Source organism: Parasteatoda tepidariorum, chromosome 10, assembly GCF_043381705.1.
Source record: "Parasteatoda tepidariorum isolate YZ-2023 chromosome 10, CAS_Ptep_4.0, whole genome shotgun sequence".
Taxonomy (NCBI): Eukaryota; Metazoa; Arthropoda; class Arachnida; order Araneae; family Theridiidae; genus Parasteatoda; species Parasteatoda tepidariorum.
In genome coordinates this window covers 13,597,561-13,615,863 of record NC_092213.1, presented here as the reverse complement: position 1 = coordinate 13,615,863, position 18,303 = coordinate 13,597,561, and the positions used below count along the sequence as shown (strand labels likewise).

General features: G+C 29.2%; 1 protein-coding gene across 1 annotated transcript in view; it reads left to right on the top strand.

Annotated features, from left to right (window-relative positions):
• Window positions 1–18,303, top strand: part of LOC107456030 (protogenin) — a 106,760-nt gene that overhangs the window by 74,249 nt on the left and 14,208 nt on the right. The window contains exons 6-15 of the mRNA XM_043048318.2: window positions 833–964; window positions 2,190–2,351; window positions 3,415–3,690; window positions 4,761–4,898; window positions 5,819–5,971; window positions 9,355–9,543; window positions 12,058–12,183; window positions 13,377–13,565; window positions 16,567–16,686; window positions 17,623–17,791. Of these exons, the coding sequence (XP_042904252.1) occupies window positions 833–964; window positions 2,190–2,351; window positions 3,415–3,690; window positions 4,761–4,898; window positions 5,819–5,971; window positions 9,355–9,543; window positions 12,058–12,183; window positions 13,377–13,565; window positions 16,567–16,686; window positions 17,623–17,791 (1,654 nt within the window). The remainder of the gene's footprint in view (window positions 1–832; window positions 965–2,189; window positions 2,352–3,414; window positions 3,691–4,760; window positions 4,899–5,818; window positions 5,972–9,354; window positions 9,544–12,057; window positions 12,184–13,376; window positions 13,566–16,566; window positions 16,687–17,622; window positions 17,792–18,303) is intronic.

Genomic DNA, 18,303 nt, shown 5'->3' with positions numbered 1-18,303 from the left:
AATGCCATTTTTTTGTTTTGTTTGTCAGGATAAGTTTTTTGCAAATGCTCCTGATAACGGTCAGATTTCATTACCTCATTAGATAAAACTTTATTACAAAGTAAACACATAGGTAGTTGAGAGTTCAACAGTGATTGAACAAATCCCAACTTCAAGTATGCGGCACTGCATTGATGACACCTCTTTTTATTAACCGATATGGTTGGTGGCTGGGGAAAAAACTGTAATGAAGCTAAGAAAAACCATTATAAGAAACACGGGTCAAATCAAAAATTCATACTGAAAGCGCAATGACTTCAATTTTCACCAAATGACTTGAATAAGTCAAAGGCAAAAGGTACAGACTCATGCGCTCAGGTGTGTTGGTTCGGATCGGAGAATAGGTGCCGTATAAGTTCGTTTTATTGCTGATAAGTTCGTTTTATTGCTGGTACAAATGGTGTATCGGATAATCTTTATTTATTAAATTAATTTAATCTTTTTTCTCTTTAATATTAATTTTAGATTAATTTTATTTATTAAATAAATCTTAATTTTATTTCTAAGTTTTAAATTTGAATGAAAAAACATGCTCATCGCCCCCTACCGCCCAAAACATACCCAACGCCCCCCTACTGCCCAAAACAAGTTCACCGCCCCTCAGCATACTCCCAACGCCCCCGTTGAGAACCAATGATTAAGCATGTAGTCCAAAAATGTCGCTAGTAAAATCTCCGTTATTTTACTTCTCGAATGTTGGCAGGTATGTTAGCAACTTGTTTAATAGATCTAAAATTTTTTTTGAAGATAAGTTAAGTTTGTAATATTCAGAGTTATTTTTTTTAAATTTTAGGATCAGAAGAATTCCAACCACCAGTATTTTTGAGTCCTGCTGAAGAAGTTATAGCCATTAGTAACAGTTCAGCTATTTTGGAGTGTTTTGCAGATGGTTTTCCAGTGGTCGAGCTTAGCTGGAGGAGAGAAGGTATAATCATGGCTGTTTTTCCCCCATTTAAAATAAGCCCATGCATTGTATTGATGCATTATTTTCCTATATTAAATAAACTCTGCATTTATGCATTGTTTTCCTTAAAAATATGCTGTAATCCTATCTCTATCATTGGAGAAGAACAAATTTAAGGTTTTAATCAACAAAACAGTGAAATTCAAAAATTTATAGTGAAAATATCATTAGTTGCTGCCATATTTTGATTTATCTCCTTGCATTCTACCCCTCTTGAAATCATGTGTAAATTTCTTAAATTAATTGTTATTTATAATTAATTAATAATTGACTTGTTTCATTTTTCGAAAAGGTTTTTTAACTGATTAATTTAAAAAAAAAATTAGTACGCTGAATGAGTATGTACAAGTTTAGTTAGCATTAAAAATTTAATAGAAATGTTCCATTTTTTTCTGTGTTTATAAATTTTAAGTGCGATGCAAGACTGGAAGATATTAACCGATTTTGAAATTTTTTACATCAGTTATTTTCTTCTTTTTACATGAGGAATCTTTTCTGCATTGTAGTGTTTTGAAAATAAACTTCAGCTTTTTTAGCTTACCTAATATTTTTATTACAATAGATGTTCAATTATTCAAACTATTTGTAGTTTTACAGTAAAGTGTTGTTTATTCTGATGCAGATTGATAGAGTTATCAAATCAATCAAAGGACCATGTATATATTTTTTTTGCCTTCTCAAGCAAAAATTTTTCTCAAAAATTTGTCGTCATCTTCACATTCTTTAAAGGGGAAATGTTGTCTCTTGGTTATTTAAAAGGAAAAAAAAAAAGAAATTCCTAGGAGAAAAATTGTGGACAGAGAATGAAAATGCAGAGAAATTACTCTTAGAATTTGAAAGTTTTTATCAAATCTGAAAGTTATGTTTTATTATGTTGATGAAAGTGAGCTCAACTGGATTTTGACAAGAAAAATAATCTGTGAAAAAGAACCATATCCAATCATAAGCGGAAAATGTATGAAAGGAAGTTACTTAAAAACAATGTTAAAACTTTTTTAGAAAGTGATCCAGAGTCCTGGATTTTTTTATGACCCGAATTGGCCTCTAGTGTGTGACTTCTGATTATCAGCCCTCACTATACTTTGAAAAACTTAGTTGATAAATACTTTAAAGAAATATTTCAGTAAAAAAATTAGCCTTTAAATTTTTTGGATTCTCTATTTAATTTGGGCTTTTTTTTCCATAGATGGGAAGCCTGTATCAGGGGAGCTATTGGGAAAGGGCAATCTTTTAATTCCTCAAGTACAACCTGATGATGCCGGCACCTACATTTGTTCTGCTAAGTCTGTGAATAAAGAGACAAACCAAATGGCAGTTGCAATACAAAAATATTCCTTAAATGTACATGGTGAGTTCTTTATCTCTAGTTAATAATGTTCTTTTAGTTTTTCATGAAAAAGAATTATATATTTTTCCCCATTTTGGAGTAACTTTGTTGTTTTTTTAAATTTTTAAAGTTTGTATTTTTAAAATTTTTCTTTCGTTGTTATTTAAACAATGAATATGCAAAAACACAATACTATAAAGAAATTTTTTGAGTTAGTTTATAGTAGAATTTCTGAAGAATTTTTAGTGTGTGAAAAAGGTATTTTCTGTTTTTTTATTTTTTAAAAATTGTTATTTTAATTATTAATGCATTTCAAATATTAAATACACGAAGTAAGATACTTTAAGAATTATTATAGCCACTTTCAAAATGTAAGTATGAAAAATGATTGATGAAAATAACCACCTAAATTTAACTCTGACTTGTACAATTTTTCTGGCATTGGTTTAATTTTGGATTCAACCGCTTTTGATCTATATTTATGTTTAGTTATTAAACTATTAGCAATTATTAGTTATTAAATTTGAAGGAATAATATTTTAGTTCATTGTGACTTTAAAAACAGTGTTTTATTTATAAACAATTTTAAGGAAATAGAAATTTTAAATTTTTGATTTTATTTTAATATGGAATTTTGAGTTTATTATCACCGAAGGCTATTTGAGAATGAGCAATAAATTTTACTATAGTTTTAAGAAATAGATAAAAAGCAACAACAATTTCATTTTTGTTAAGTTACTACACTTTATTAAGGAAGGTCGTTCAAAAGTTATGAAAGTATGTCTTCGTCCCTCGTCCCCTTGTCAGCAAAAATAAGTAAATTACAAACTTCCCTCACATGCTTATGTAACTCTTCTGTAAGAAAGTGATATTTTTTTAAAGTTTTTGCTGTAGTAATTAAATTTTAAGAATTTTCGAATTAAATTAAATAAAAAAAATCCAATGCTCCATATAACATTAACTTTGATGTATGTCAGTTTGTAATCTTCCCTTGTTAAAATCAAGACTTTCTAATGCAATTTTCAAAATATTTGTTGGCCTATTTTAATAAAAAATTGTGTAACAATTTATGTTTATTCCACAGTGCCACCAAAATTTTTAAAAGTTCCTCAAAGCCAAGTTATTCCTACTGCTCAAACCGTGAGATTTGATTGTGAGGTTGAAGGTATACCTGATGTCTCCACTCATTGGTTAAGAAATGGTGAACAACTTTATATTAACGGCAGGATAAAACTTAAAACTGGTAACACACTGGTGGTTTCTCAGACAGTTACTACTGATTCAGGAATTTATCAGTGTGTTGCATCCAACTCAGCTGGAGTTAATGTATCATCAGCTAGATTAGTGGTAAATGCATCAAGTAAGTGCTCGTCTCTCTCTTAAAATTGCTATCCAGAATTTTATTCACTGTTTATTCTCTCTGATTTTTTTTATTTTTAATCTCTTACTACTGGAATTAATCCAACAGATCACTAATTCAAAATTAAGAATATCAGAAAAGATGATGAAACAAACAGTATATTCTGAAACCTGTGAAAAGTTTTTGCAGAAATTTTTGAATTTAGTTACTAACATTGCACTGTATGCATGATACTAATGCCTTTGAACTGTATTCTAACCAACTATATTCCAATGCTACAAACGCACCTTGTTCAATAAAATAGATGATTTAAACTTTCTAATCTAGTATGAGAACTTTCTTTTATGTTTCAATGCTATGATTGATCACTGGCTGGTAGCTTTTGTAACTAAATTCAAAATTTTCTGTGTAAAATATATTTATAGCTTTCACAATAGACATTTCACAAATTTGTATCACCTTTTGTTTCCAAGTTTATTTGATTTTGAAATCAATCAGTTATTCTATATCTAGATAAGTTTTATTTGCATCAAGAAGTCAGCTGATTTCTCTTGTCTGGAAATGTTCCCACTCATTAAAATAATTGACTTAATTTTTTTTTATAGTAATAGTTGTCACTGCTTATGTTAGTGCTGTAGTTAAATTCTGTAGTTAAAACTTTTTAGTGTTTCCATTCTCATTCTATTATATGTGTTTGCTCTCAAAATCTAAGATTTGACATTACAAATAAAAAAGAAGTTTTCTGATGAAAAATTGCATGGTATAGATAAATTATGGTGTGTGTGTGTGTATATATATATATATATATTTTCTGAAATTGAGTGGGAACCTTCTGAAAATTAAAAGGAAAAAGAAAGTTATTTCCCAAACTTTGCCATTTGTAAAATTATTTACTAATTAAAAGAAAAATCATACTTTAAAATATATTAATTTTTCATAAAAACAAGACAAAATCAATTACTGCAATTTTTGAATTTTAAGTTGCTGTACAGCATTATTTCCCATCAGTTGAGAAAAGTTTTGTATCTCATTTTGACTTATTATACATATGATGCCATAAATATTTTTAGGTAATCAGCCTCAACCTCCATCAAATTTGAAAGCAATTACCGCTTCCAGCAGTGCCATTTTACTTTCCTGGGATGCAGTACCATCTCCTCCTTTAGCTCCTATTCAAGCTTATACTGTTCACTATGTCCCTACTAAAGGTGATTACTGTGATTGTACTTTTTTTCAGTATTGATATCATATTTATTGCACTGTGTTCATTGGATAATGTGTTTGTGTTCATTGTATAATTACTATACATAAACTGTGTTCATTGGATAATGTGTTTGTGTTCATTGTATAATTACTATACATAAACTGTGTTTATTTGATAATTACAGTTTGATTTAAGTGTATAAAAATTAAACTAAAAGTGTAATTACTCAAAATAAGTAGTGATTATAATAATGTTTTTTCTTTAAAAAATAACAATATTATAGATAATTATGTAATATCATGAAAAATATGATTGATATATTTTTGCTTTGTGCTTAATTGTCCTTTTCTGGCAATTAAATGCTTGATTTGTCTTCACTAGAGTAATCGAGTAGCACTATCTGTAATAATAGCTGAGTGCTTTTAACTTGCTACTGAAAAGGCATTGAATAGCCAACACTATCTGTAATAATAGCCTAATGCTTTTAACTTGTTACTGAAGAGGCATTGAATGGCCAACACTATCTGTAATAATAGCTGAATGCTTTTAACTTGTTACTGAAGAGGCATTGAATAGCCGAAGTGCCATATTTAGTGTTCTACTGTAATTTGAAATGATAACTGACTAAAAAAATACTCCTCTCTTACTTTGTTAGAAAAAATTGTAAGTGTTTTTTGTGCATGTTTTAAAAGTGATTGAGAATCTTCTGATAAAAATATACTGATTAAAATGATAAATTAAATTATTCCATGATGCATTTTCACATAGGGGGAAAAAAAAAACGTTTCAATAATTTAAGTAAAAATTTTCCTTTATAAAAAGTTTATGACTTTGACTCTTAAAATTTTCCTTTTTGTTTTTAGGTGGCATCAAATGTGGCTGTTTAAGTTTAATTACCAACTTTTATGTTTTTTTTTTTTACAGGGGGAACTGAACAAGATGCTGTGGCTGTAAACACTACTCTCTTGGTAGATCGTTTAAAGCCATATACAAATTACTCATTTTATGTCAGAGCCTACAGCCATAAAAGTGCCAGTGAGCCTTCTCAAACAATAGTACAAATGACAGGAGAAGATGGTACGACCTAATTCTATTGATTGATTCTTTCATTGTAAAAGCAGATGTGCTTTTTCCCCCTACTTATCTCTAAATAACTAGCATGGATGCCCAAGGAACAGGAAACTCATAAAGAACAGGGAAAAGTCAAGAAATTTTGTCTATCTAGATCAATAAGAAAAATTTTATGGAATTCAGTTTCAATACCCTAAAAGTCAAGGAAAATGAATTAATTTGAGTTAGGTACCACTAAGTCCAACATAGATAAACGAAGCACAGGTTACCATAAACGAGAAATCCGATCCCGATCCTCGAGTAGTTACAACTGTGTGACATCTTTTATGTTTCCCTACTGCACAGTTTTGTAGCCAGAACACGGTGTCATCTTTTTCATTTTTCCTCCACTGCACAGTTTATGTTATTTAAGTCGTACTACTAAATTGATACTTTTGGAAACCTTTTCTCCTCTAAGAGGTATTGCCCAGATCTAACATTCGTCATACATTAAATGGCAAAATGTATTGCTTGAAAAGTCCTGAGGTATGTAATACAATTGATTCAAAAGGCTTGTTTTGCGCGAGTTTTCGTTGTTTGGAAACCCTTTTTATGTACAAAGGAATCAAAAACCTTTTCAACAAAAAGAACTATTTTTTAAATTTATTTATTTTTTAAATTAAAAGAAAAGTTTCATGTATATAATATATTAAGACTCTTAAAAGCGAGTGGAACTCATATTTATAAATGTTTACGTTTTAATAAATTATCAGAATTAGTCTTTAGAAATTTTCATTCTTGAACGGTGATTTTATGCAAACAATTCTAAGTAAATATTGATAAAGCTCTTCATGATGATAATATATATGTATATACGTATACATATATATATTATCAACTTATACCTGTATTATTATATATATTATCATATATATATATTAGCCAACTGCTCCATATCCGACAAAATAAGTTAAAAAATAGTGAACTTCAAACTAAAATTTGCAAATTTTCAGTTAATTTTCCCAATTTTTTAAAAGGCTTAACACGTCTAAACTAACAAAGTTTTATATCATATAACTCCTAGTATTATATGGATATATATTCTTAAACTGAACACTCAGCCTCCCATTGTAGCACAATAAAAATGAAACATAATAGCATTTAATTTTATAATGCTCTTAAGACTATGACAAAAAATGTATCTGACTTATAATTATTTAATTTTTTTTAAAAATTATACTGGCTAAAATAGACTTTTAATATTTTGCAACTGTCTAACTCAGTGGTTCCCAACCTGGGGGCGATCGCCCCAAAGGGGGCGATGGAGCTTCTCAAGGGGGCGATAATCCTTAGGGGGGCGATCAGGGGGCGACGAGTACTCAAAAGATAAAAATTGCTAATAATATTAATAATAAAAGCTATTTGAGATTGAAATTGAAAATATATATGAAACCTATGGTTCTGGTGTAGACAAAGAATTATGATAGTTAAAAATTAAAAAAAATTCAAGTGCAGGATCGTTTTCGTCATACGTTTTGGTATCGCAGGCGGAAATCTGATAAGTCACTCTGTTCCTCTGAGCAATAATACTGTTTCCAGGCGTATTGATGAGATGGCCGCCGACGTTGAATCAAAACTCATCAAATTTCTGAAAGAAGGTAAATTTGCGTTGCAGATTGATGAATCAACTGTGATAGATAACAAAGCTGTTTTAGCTTACGTGAGATTCATAAATGAGAGTAAGGAGATTAACGAGGAAATGTTGTTTACAAGAACTTTGAACACAGATACAAAAGGATCGTCGATTTTTAAATTGGTCAAAGATTATTTTGAGGTAAAAGAAATTCCCCTCACAAATGTAAGTGCTTGTGCAACAGATGGTGCTCCAACCATGTCTGGTTGTCATACTGGGTTTCTGGGTCACCTTAAAAAAGAAGTACCGGAAGTTATCTCACCATTCATTATGTCATTCATCGTCAACTTTTGGCTGCGAAAAATTGGTTATTTCTGGCATCAATAAAATAAAAGCTAATTCTCCTAATAACCGTTTGTTCCGAGAACTTTGCCATGAAAATGATGAAGATTTCGAATTCCTGCTCCTACATACAGCTGTGAGATGGCTTTCAAAAGGAAACTGAGCCGTTTCTTCGAATTGCTGGATTCGGTTACTGAGTTTCTCGACACCACTGATCTTGTTTTAAGTGAGAGTTTGAAGCAACGTAAGTTGGAAACTGCGTACCTCACTGATAGTTTTGAAAAAATGAAGGAAATTAACGTAAAACTCAAGAAAATAAAATGAACATTATCAAGGCTAAGGGAATCATATCTTCATTCATCGCCAAGTTTGATATCCACTAGTCAAACACTGGTCGCAAAGAGCTAATGCAATTTTCAACTCTTAAAAAGTGTTAAATGGCAGATATCGCGATTCTCGAAAATAAAATCTTAATTTTTACTGATCACCTTGATCAATTATGGAATGGAATCAAGATTTAAAGATTTGATGAAATTAGAAATTCCGGAATGGATTTACGATCCTTTCTCTTTTGAATTTGTGGATAAGCTCACTTCCTCTTTGTAGACTGAGATTTTAGATTTGAAGTATGACTGTGAGGCTAAAGTTGTCTTTAAAAAATGCGGTTACGAGTTAGCTTGGGTATAGGTTATGAACACTTATTCACAATTGTGGAAACAAACTGAGCCGCTTCTCATCTCGTTCCCGTCAACATATTTAGTGAAGAGAGGATTAAGTTCTATCTTCCAGCTGCTCACAAAGCAAAGAGATAGGTTAGACATTTGCTTCAAACGAGACCCGCGTTTAAATCTGACGAGCATAAAACCTGACATTCAAGCTTTAACTTGAAATACACCAAGCACAGGGCAGTCATTGAAGTGGTAAAAATGTACTTTCTCCCTCTTCACTTTTTTTCTCAAATTTTAGTTGTTAACGCTGTAACTTTTTCTTGATTACATTAAGATATGAATTTTAAAAAATGTACTTTTGTTTTGATTATTCCGTTTTAAATATCATTTCTTTTTGAAAAGAAAAAGATGCACAATTTTTTTTAATTAATANTAAAAAAAAGTAGTGAACTTCAAACTAAAATTTGCAAATTTTCACTTAATTTTCCCAATTTTTTAAAAGGCTTAACACGTCTAAACTAACAAAGTTTTATATCATATAACTCCTAGTATTATATGGATATATATTCTTAAACTAAAGACTCAGCCTCCCATTGTAGCACAATAAAAATGAAACATAATAATATTTAATTTTATAATACTCTTAAGACTATGACAAAAAATGTATCTGACTTATAATTATTTAAATTTTTTTAAATTATACTGGCTAAAATAGACCTTTAATATTTTGCAACTGTCTAACTCATGTGCTTTCCTTTCTATTTCAGTTCCTCTTGTTGCACCAAAAATAAGACTCACCAGTTTAAGTCCAACAACGTTGCATGTGCAGTGGGATGAGATGCCTTTAGAGGAATCTCGAGGAATAATAACCGGGCATCGCATTTACTTCCGCAAACACAAACAAGCCTCTTCTAGTGTTCGAACTGTTAATGTTGCCACTGAATACACTATAACAGGTAAATCTATTTTTATTGCACATATAGACAAACTAAATTGAGTGCATAATTGTTTTTCCTATAGCGTATTTAGAGATATTTTCTCACCAGCCAATTTTTTGCTCTTGCCAAAATTAATTTTCTCAAGTAGATAGTAAGATGACAGTTGAATTACAATTGTAGGCAAAAATATTTTTTTATTTTACTAAAAGCTTAACACACTTTTGCTTGATTATCTTGTCTTTAAATATATGCTTAATTTGTATATAGGTGGCTAAAATCATTTTTTATTAAATTTATTAATTCAAAAATTTAATTAATTAAATTTATTAATAAATAATTAATATTTTAATTCAAATTATATTTAATTATATTAATTTATTAATTCAAATTATTATATTTACTTAATTTATTAATATTAAATATGAGAGGAAATCATAAATTTTGTTGCAATTTTAACCACTTTTTTGTCAGATTTTCCCCCTTCGAATTTCTAACAAAAAAAAGCACTTTTTTATTGCTGAAAATTAATAAATGCTCTATTCTAAATTCAAAAGTGCTAAATAATTTCATCAGCGAGCACTTTTTTTGGACCTATTGGTAGAGAGATATGTGTTGTGTACGCCCATTGATCTCCAGTTTTCCTTGCAATGCACTCAAGTTTTATCGTAAAAAATACACTGTGATAACAAATTTCTTAATAAGGTGTTTAAGATAAATATCTGCATAAAATTATTATTTATTATAATAAGTAATTAATAATTATTATAATTAATTATAAATATCTGCATTAAATAATTAATGTAAATAATAATTAAAATTTAGTAACTATTTTGACATGGAACAGTAACACTAATGAAAGCAAAATTACAGAAAGTTCAGAAAGATTTTTATTTCAATTCAAGGCAGGAAATTTCACTGCATTGCACCATCTCTTTGCAATATTCAGAATTACGAAAATAATTGCGGGATTTGAAGAAATGTGTTAGAAGCAACAAATTAAATTTCAATGATGCAATTTTTCTGTTAATCGCATGTCATGCGACACCAACCATATGCCACAAAACGCCAAACGTATGATATGTGACGTCGGCAGAGAAAGAGTTAAATATAAAAATAAAATCTTAAATTTTTTAAAAAAAGTTGGCAGCTATATACTGTGAAAACACTCAAATTTCTATGTTTTAGGGCTCTTCTAGTGTTTAAACATTTAAAACAATTGTTACAATTCCATTATAAGTTTTTATCGCTGAGGATCACATTTCGATGAAACTAAGTAGACATTTGAAAATTCTGGAAATAGAAAACTATCTACAAATTATAATAATTTTAAATAAATTCTATATATTTCTCTTGACTGTAATGCTGGCCAGGAGGTCATGTGTTCGTATTTATTTTATAATGCTGTGAATGAAAATATTTCTGTCTTAGTGTAGTGGATTGGCAATCAAGAATAATTTGTAATCGAGATGTTGTACCATCAACGTTCATATAAATCAAAAAGCGTTGTGAAAGAACTTGTTCGGGCAATCTTTGATGAAATGTTTGCTGTGATTTCTACTCATTGTAAATAAGTCTTAGAATTTGTTAAACATCATGTTTACGAAATTGAATGTTACAAATTGCTGTTTAAATCCTTTATAAGACCTTGGTGTATCAACACCTCCAACTTTGTTAATTTATAAAAGCCAGTCAGCTAGTTTCGTGTCTAGGATTTGGGTGAATATTGGGGATGCTGAAAACTTGGAAAAAAAATGCCATTGATGGGCTTTGTTTACACTGTGAATAACAGTAAAGGTTAGTGTGGGGTCAAGAAAAGAGGCCAACGCTTGAAATATTATGTGTTTGCTCATTTGATAATTTTTCATTGAGTTTATTAATGGTTATAAGCAGACTATTTATTAATTTGGTTATTTATAAGCCAGAAAGTTCAAGTTTATGACCAATTCATTACAGTGGGTAAACTTTTGATATTCCCACCAAATATATATATATATATACACTCATGTCCATAAATTAAGGATAATTCAGAATCACACGGAAATCAAACTGTAAAATTAAAATTTCACCTGTAGAATTATCACGCACATCCCGAAGAAGAATATGCAAATTACAGGAAACCACTAGATGACGCTGGTAGTACGTCACAATGACGAGAGTGTAAGAGAGGGGTATATAAGGAATGGTGGCAAAGAAGTAAAATTGTTCAATAGCGCTTTAAAAGCCTTTAAGTGCAATAACCGCATAGTTATGGCACAAAGGAAGCTTTTGAATGATTTTTTAAGTGGCAGAATCATCGGACGACTGGAATGTGGACGTACCCAGCTGGAAGTATCCAAGGAACTTGGAATCACCCAGAGTGTCATCTCCAGGCTTTGGCAACGATTNTTTATATATATATATATATATATAGTTTCAAAAATAGTCTAGTTTTAGGTAAGAACCAAATGAATTTCTTTTGATAAATCAATCAAAGTTATTTTAACATAATAAAAAAAATGGCCTTATCTGGGTTAATGTTCCATTAATTTTCAGGACTCATTCCTAAACAAAAGTATGATGTTAGAATGCTGAGTGGTACAAAAGCTGGCTTTCCTACTCTTCCTGAAGAATCTTGGCCCTGGCAAACCTATGAAATGCCACCTGCTTCCAGCTCCAAAGGTAACTTTCAATTTCTATTATTGATATTACTTGGAAACCAAGAATCTGATTTTTCTTTGTATGAACTACTGCACTATCTTGTAAATTCCATTCTTTTATAGTCGGACCTCTGGCTGATGAGTGTTAATATACAATTTAGGAAAATGGTCTCTAAAAGATTCAAAGAAATGAGTTATTTTTAAGTGACAGCTTTTATAGTTGTCTGTAAATATGACAATAATAAGCCTTGTTGAAAAGTTTTGCCATATCCTGGATGATCTTCAAGACTATGGAAGTAAAGGATATAGCAGTGATTCTGCTGTACTATGGAAACTAAGTCTCCTTAGGACCCAGTACTTCCATACATCTGGGTGGTCCTATTTAGATGGTGAATTTCCTACCTCTCTATCCATTTATTAATATTTGCATTCGTAATTATTCTATCTAACAATAGACAATATCGGAGATGATTGTGCTCCGGAAAAAATCTGGATTTTTCGTTGCCCGTGATCTGGAAATCCAAGATCCAGAAGTTTCAAGAAATCATTGATCACATTTATGTAAAAAATTTCTTGTATATTTAAAAATATAAGAACTAGAGTTTATACTTGGCATCTCTTTCATTTGTAAATATTTTTTTTCTGGTGGAATAAGAAATGTGATTAGAGATAGAAGTAAACTTATGCATAATTATTAATTTAAATTATGCTACATATAATTTATTTAGAATTTCATGCTGTGCAAATATCAATGATATAAATTTGTAAAGATAATAATTTTTTGAAATGCGTCATTAATGATTTTACTCAAGAAGTTTCCAGGATTTTTGAATAGGGCTTACAATCACCCCTGCGATACAAAGAATTTCAAAACTAGAAGAGTTATATTTGAACAATCAAGTATTTTAATTGGGGGTTGCATCAAGAGAAAATAATGATGTAATTTGACACTAAGAATTAATTACCATTAGCTACTAATAACAAAGCAAAAGAAGTTATATATATTTGTTGGCATGGTATTTTATTTCATGCTGGAGAATTATGCGTCCCCTCTCCGCTTTTTGATGTGTTACACTGTGCTGGAAGAGGTGACAATAAAGTATAAGCCTTATTCAAGAATTTCTGGGAAAATTCATTTGAAGATTTCAATCTCTTCTATTCAAAAATATATGATTAAATGATCTGAAAGTAATTAAATATTTTTTTTTCTTTCAGTCCCTTTCCCTCCCACTCTACATTTAACTGTTGTTAACAACACTGCTTTAGAAGTGAAATGGAGTATGACCCCCGATAACCCCTATCCAGTGACGGGCTATTACCTCTCGTACAGACAGCAAAATAAACCCCTCCAACAACCTATTTCCCTCCCTGCTAATGCCACTAAGTTTCTTCTATCTGACTTGGGTAAGATTCCAACTTTTGCAATTAGTATATTTCTATTTTTTGTAATACTGTCAAGCCTCGAACCATCGTTCCCGCATCTTTCGTTTTCCCATATGCATTATCTTGTTTTAATGGTCCTGTCGTAAGTGCTGTTCTTAATGTTAAAAATTGAGTTCTCCCTAGAAATAAAAAAAGGCAGAGTGCTTCTTTATAGAAATGAGAACTTTTAGTGTTGAAAGGGCACTCACTTTTAAAATTTATTGAAATGCACAATATTATGTAATTACCGAATTTGATCCTCAGTTTTTAAATTAACCTCTTACACTATTTTATGTTTGTTTCACAAAGTAATCCTCACTCATTATTAAACAAGAAGAAAAATGTGAAGCTTTTGTAAATTAAAGATAAGCTAAAAAGCAATCTCTGTGTATGTTTAAAATTTCTTCTTTTTCAGAAAAAAAAAATCATTAAAGGAAAAAGGATTAAGGGATTAAATGATAAAGCTTTTTTTTTTATATTCTAAACTGAAAACTATCAGAAAATAAAGGTGCATTTTTAAATTAAAAGTATTTATTTTAAGAAAAAAGTAAAATTTAAAATCACTAAAAAAATTACCCTTCCCAAATTAAAGGATTTCAATACCTTTGGAGCTGAATAATATGAGAATAATACACTATATAACTGGACAACATAAGAAAAATCTTACATTCATTATCCTATTATTCACATTATATTCATTATTCTTTTGCATTGTTGAAGTTTTTGCTTTTGACAAATAATTCGTTCAATTCAACATTTTAAAACTAATTATTAAAATATTATTTTTTTTAAATCCATTACTTTATTATTTTTCATATATTTTTAAATCATTGTTTGATATTTTAAGTTGACCTGCATTTAGCTTTTTCCTGTATCGATCATTCCTAGGAAGTGGTCCTTTGAGAAACGACAGTCTGAGGTTGTACAGTAGGGAACCGATTATCCGGAACGATCGGGACCATCGCTATTCCGGACTGATTTTTCCGGTTTTCTGAATCGCTACAAAAAGCCGTTTTTTTTATTATTAAGCTCAACAACAACAAAAAAAAAAATATTAGGAAATAATCTTAAAAAGAAGAAAAAACGATTAAGTAATACAGTAATGATTATTTCTGAAATGATGGTACGGTTAACATCTTTCAAAAAAGAAAGAAAAATCCTAAAATCTTATGAGGAAAATGTTTTTTAAAAAATGGCGGGAAAATTTATCGAATTTCGTTCCGGTTTTTTGGTTTTCCGGTTTTCTGATTTCCGGATAACAGATTCTGTACTGTACTGTATAGGATAACCTCTGAAATCTGAGTTTGGCATGTCTAGATTTAGTTGTATTATTTAAACCAGTAGAGTTGTAAGAGGAAAAAAAAAAGTTTTTCAACATTAGGATTTTTGGTCCTTACATCATGGTTTTTGATATTTTTTTTATAGTTATTGTACAGTTTTTCACAAGGCTTTTAAAGTACCTATATTTTTAATCCAATATTATTTCAATGTGTGACTATTGATTTTGTGCAAATGCTTTATCAGTTTTTGTGCTGTTCGGTTCCATAGTAAATCCCATGTGCTTTTTAATAATTTTTTTAAGCAGTCATTGTAGCATATTTCCAATTGTAAAATGACGACATGCATATTTCCAATGTTTATCTCGTGAATGCTATTGTATTTTTAATACGATGATTCTAGGATGCCCATATTTCTGTGATCACTTTTTGACAGGTTTGCTTTTGGACAATTTAATTGCAATATCTTTAATAGCTATTTTAAATAGTTTATATTGCAAATTTCAGTGTGGTTTTTTAATATTCTGTTTTTTTTTTTAACTCCTCCTCCCGATATCCCGATTTTACAGTACACCAAGTTGAGTGTTTGTTTCACACAAGGTGTAATAATTTCATAAAAATCATCTGCTTTTCAAATGATAAAGGACTTTAAAATTTCAGATTTTCAAGCTTTACCCTATATTAATGATTTGTAATATATAATTATAATTTAGCAATATATATCTTTTTCTGTATATGATTTTCTTTTGCATGTATAAGTAACCGTTCGCAATATATCCTTTTGATATTAGTTCAATTCAAAGAAGCGGTCAATTTCCTAATAAATGGGGCATCAGGTTCTTTTCTAATTTAAAGTTCATAACCATACATTGTTTATCTTGACTTTCAGCTGTTATAGCAAACATTTAATCTTTGGTATTGAATTTTGCATATTTTATCTTGCAAAGAGAAAAATTTCCTGTTAAAGTGTCTTTCATAGTTATTTTATGATAAAAATTGCTTATCTAGGAGAAATTTCTCTACAAATACAAAATATTAAGCCTGTTAATGAATCACTTTCTTTTTTTTTAAATCTTTTATCAATTGTCGTTTTTCTTATTCGTCCTCAACCAAACTATTACTGAATAACAAAGAGGGACATTTCTTGTTTCTTTCTTAGTTATTTTGTGATAAAATATCATATTGAGAAATTTTTCTGCAAACTTGCCTAAATGCAAAATTTTAGTTCAATTAATTTATCACTTTTTTTCCTCATTCTTCTTCAAAACAGTTAAATTGAGAGATGATTAACTTCCCAATTTTAAATGTCTAGAAGTTTTAAGCGATAAGTTATCAGCAAATTCAAAATTTGCAAAACTTTTTCATGAATCATAACATTTTGTTATTATTATTTATATATTATTAGAACTGTATTCATTTTTTTAAAAATTATTTTTTATCATTTATCTTGCAATTCTTTATTTGAAATTCATCATTAAACATGATTATTTATTGTGAGAGCTCTGATTTACTGCAGGTTAATCTGAGCAGGTCTATCACAACTTAAATTTTTATGTATACGAGAAAATTGTTCGAAATGAAATTCTTTACCATATTTTAGAATAATTTAAAAAACATACTTTAATAATTAAAAAAAGTTTTTTTTTCTTCAATAATGAAATATACTTTTTATTGAATTGTTTTAATTGTATTCTATTTCTAAATAGATCCCCAGTCTTGGTATGAAGTGCACTTGGTTGCATTCAATAAGAAAGGTGAAAGTCGAGAGGCTGTTCGCAACATCATCACTTTTTCGGGTGACAATCCGGACATTGAAACTGTTGAAGGTAATATTGATATTGTTAATTGGTTAACAATTGGTTAACAATACATATTGATATTGTTTATTGATATTAATAATGGTTTTAATCATTAATTTCCTTGTTCAACATTAAAGGCCAAATGGCGAGGTCACAAAATTAGTAATCCTATGTATCTCTGATTAAAATTATTTTACTCGGGCGAGCTTAGACCGCTAAACCTCAGCCCATTTTCAGTGCCTTGTTTTGAGTGCTTGAAACATGTTGACTTTTTCCACTTTAATTTATGAAATTATCCTATTTCATATCTTTCTACTTTAGTTTCCTGGGATTATTCATTTCGTTGTTTATAACTAATATTGAATCTATATACATCTTTATCTATGTATTATTTAATACTTTTAATGCTGCACTGCATACTAAAAATATTAATGTTGATTTTGCAAAGAAATAAATTTTTTTTATAGGTTTCTTGTAAATATTAAGAAAGAATTTTAAGTTTCTCTTAATTTAGTAATAGGAAATAATGGTCCATTTGCTTTAATTAGCTAATCTTCAAAATTTTGAGTTAATATCTGTCAAAAGTGAACCATTTATACTCATTGTAAATTATTTAGATGAAAATAACAGCCTTTCTTATTAGTGAGGATTTAGATTTTTGTTTTAAAAAAAAGCTTTTTTTATGTTTTAAAAGTTATTTTTCGATAAAAATTGTGATCGTTTCAGTTTAAAATTTTGTGAAAACTTGGAGTTAAACTGGTGAATATGCTTTTGCCAGCTTAATTGTTTAAAATTTTCTTTCATTCTTCTATTAATGTGTTTATTTTTTAAATTTTAGAGAGTTAAATGGCTAATTGTTCATAATTATTGTTAATTTTATTTGCTAACCTTAGTTTTTGAACTTTCCCATTAAACATAGCTTGTTTCTTATTTCAAATTATTCATCTGATTTTCTGTTTTCAGTTGTTGAACCTCCTCATCAATTAGATGCTGAACCTCTAAGTTCATCAAGTATTCGTCTCACTTGGAAGACACCAGAAACTAGTAGAAATATTAGTTATTATACAGTTCGATATCACCCAGTCTTTACAAATGGCCTAGTCAATGAATCCTACATATACTACATCAGAAGGTAAAAAGACAATGAAAAAATTTTTTTAGTCATTATTTTTTAAAAAAAATTATTTTTTAAGAAAGATCTATTTTTAAAGTGAACAGCAGGTTGGCTAACGAAAGGCTGCACATGTATTTAGACATGTTAATGACAAATACAGTAATGTTTATTTAAACATTAGCGTTCCATTTTTTTTATCAATAAACTTAATAATATCAATAACTTAGTAGTGTTCCATTATTAGAATTCATTCAAAAATAAAAAAAACTTATACTTTTTTTATCATATGATCAATAGATTTATCAAGATAAATAAACATTGAGGAAAAGAAATATTTTTTTTTTTTATCATATCATGCAATTACGAAAACTAATTTTAGAATTAAATTCTAATAAATAAAAAAAAACTGCTATGTCCACAGAATGAAAGTAGGAAAAAGTTTAGTCGTAATTAAGTAATATAAATTCAAATTAAATATTTTAATTGAAGAAAATTTATAGGTTTTAAACAAAAGCCTAAACAAATATCTA